General features: G+C 66.0%; 1 protein-coding gene across 1 annotated transcript in view; it reads left to right on the top strand.

The window, feature by feature from the left end:
* The window catches only part of LOC104287546 (beta-adrenergic receptor kinase 1), a gene marked incomplete at its 3' end in the record, with an annotated part of 12236 nt that extends 10887 nt beyond the window's left edge, over nucleotides 1-1349 (top strand). Inside the window, exons 11-14 of the mRNA XM_009886268.1 lie at nucleotides 384-514; nucleotides 954-1048; nucleotides 1126-1233; nucleotides 1316-1349. Of these exons, the coding sequence (XP_009884570.1) occupies nucleotides 384-514; nucleotides 954-1048; nucleotides 1126-1233; nucleotides 1316-1349 (368 nt within the window). The remainder of the gene's footprint in view (nucleotides 1-383; nucleotides 515-953; nucleotides 1049-1125; nucleotides 1234-1315) is intronic.
* Between the last annotated feature and the right edge of the window lies 1 nt (nucleotide 1350).

Genomic DNA, 1350 nt, shown 5'->3' with positions numbered 1-1350 from the left:
TACGCAATGAAGTGTTTGGACAAGAAACGCATCAAGATGAAGCAGGGCGAGACCCTGGCCCTCAACGAGCGCATCATGCTGTCCCTCGTCAGCACCGGGGTGAGAGGAGGCGGGCGCCGGGCCGGGCCGGCACCCCGGGTACAGGCTGGTCGCTCCTGCCAGGGCTGCCCGTTCATCGTGTGCATGTCGTACGCCTTCCACACACCCGACAAGCTCAGCTTCATCCTCGACCTCATGAACGGTGAGAGACGCTGGTCCCAAGGGACCAATTCCCGGCCCCAGCACCATGACTGGCCTGAGCCATGGGCTCCAAACCCCTGCCAGCGCCATCCCCAGGGCGCAGAGGGCAGTGACAGGGTGACATCTGGTCCCTGTCACCACAGGGGGAGACCTGCATTATCACCTGTCCCAGCACGGCGTCTTCTCGGAGGAGGAGATGAGGTTCTACGCGGCCGAGATCATCCTGGGCCTGGAGCACATGCACAGCCGCTTCGTGGTGTACCGCGACCTCAAGGTGACCGACTCCACGGGCACCCCGCAGACACCTCGAGCACCCACACCCCCACGGGCACCCTCGGACCCTGCGGATAGAGTCCCCATTGGCATCCCCGGGCCCTGTGGGCACCCACAGGTGTCACAGGCACCCACAGACCCTGTAGGAGCCATCAGACCCCATGGGCACTTCCCCAACCCAGAGGGCACCCCCAGGTCCCATGGGCACCACTGCCCCTGCAGGAACCCACCCCAGACTCCTTGGGCACCCTTGGGACTGCGCAAGCATCCCGAGACCTCTGAGGGCACTCACAGACTCCACCAGCACTTCCCGGTCCCACAGCCGCCCCCAAATCCCACGGAGTACCCCAACCTGACCCATGTGGGCACCCCCAGCCTCGCTGCCCACCCCGTGCCCACGGACAGCGCTTGAGCTCGGGGGTGACACGGTGTCTCGACAGCCGGCAAACATCCTCCTGGACGAGTTTGGGCACGTCCGCATCTCAGACCTGGGCCTGGCTTGTGACTTCTCCAAAAAGAAACCCCACGCCAGTGTGTGAGTGTGCCCGCGCCCCTGCCCGCCCTGTGCCCTCCTGCCTGGCACGGCCCCTGACCCTCTCTCTGCCCCCACAGGGGCACCCACGGGTACATGGCTCCGGAGGTGTTGCAGAAAGGAGTGGCGTACGACAGCAGCGCCGACTGGTTCTCGCTGGGCTGCATGCTCTTCAAGCTGCTCCGGGGGTGAGCGTGCGGACGCGGGTGTGGGCGCAGGAGGGGCACGGGTGGGCGCCGCTGAGTTCCTCTCTCCCCCCCGCGGCCGCAGGCACAGCCCCTTTCGGCAGCACAAGACGAAAGACA

This window comes from Charadrius vociferus, unplaced genomic scaffold (assembly GCF_000708025.1).
Source record: "Charadrius vociferus isolate BGI_N301 unplaced genomic scaffold, ASM70802v2 scaffold115, whole genome shotgun sequence".
NCBI classification, from domain to species: Eukaryota; Metazoa; Chordata; class Aves; order Charadriiformes; family Charadriidae; genus Charadrius; species Charadrius vociferus.
Note: the sequence above shows the minus strand (reverse complement) of the source record. Positions and strands in the feature narration are given on the sequence as shown.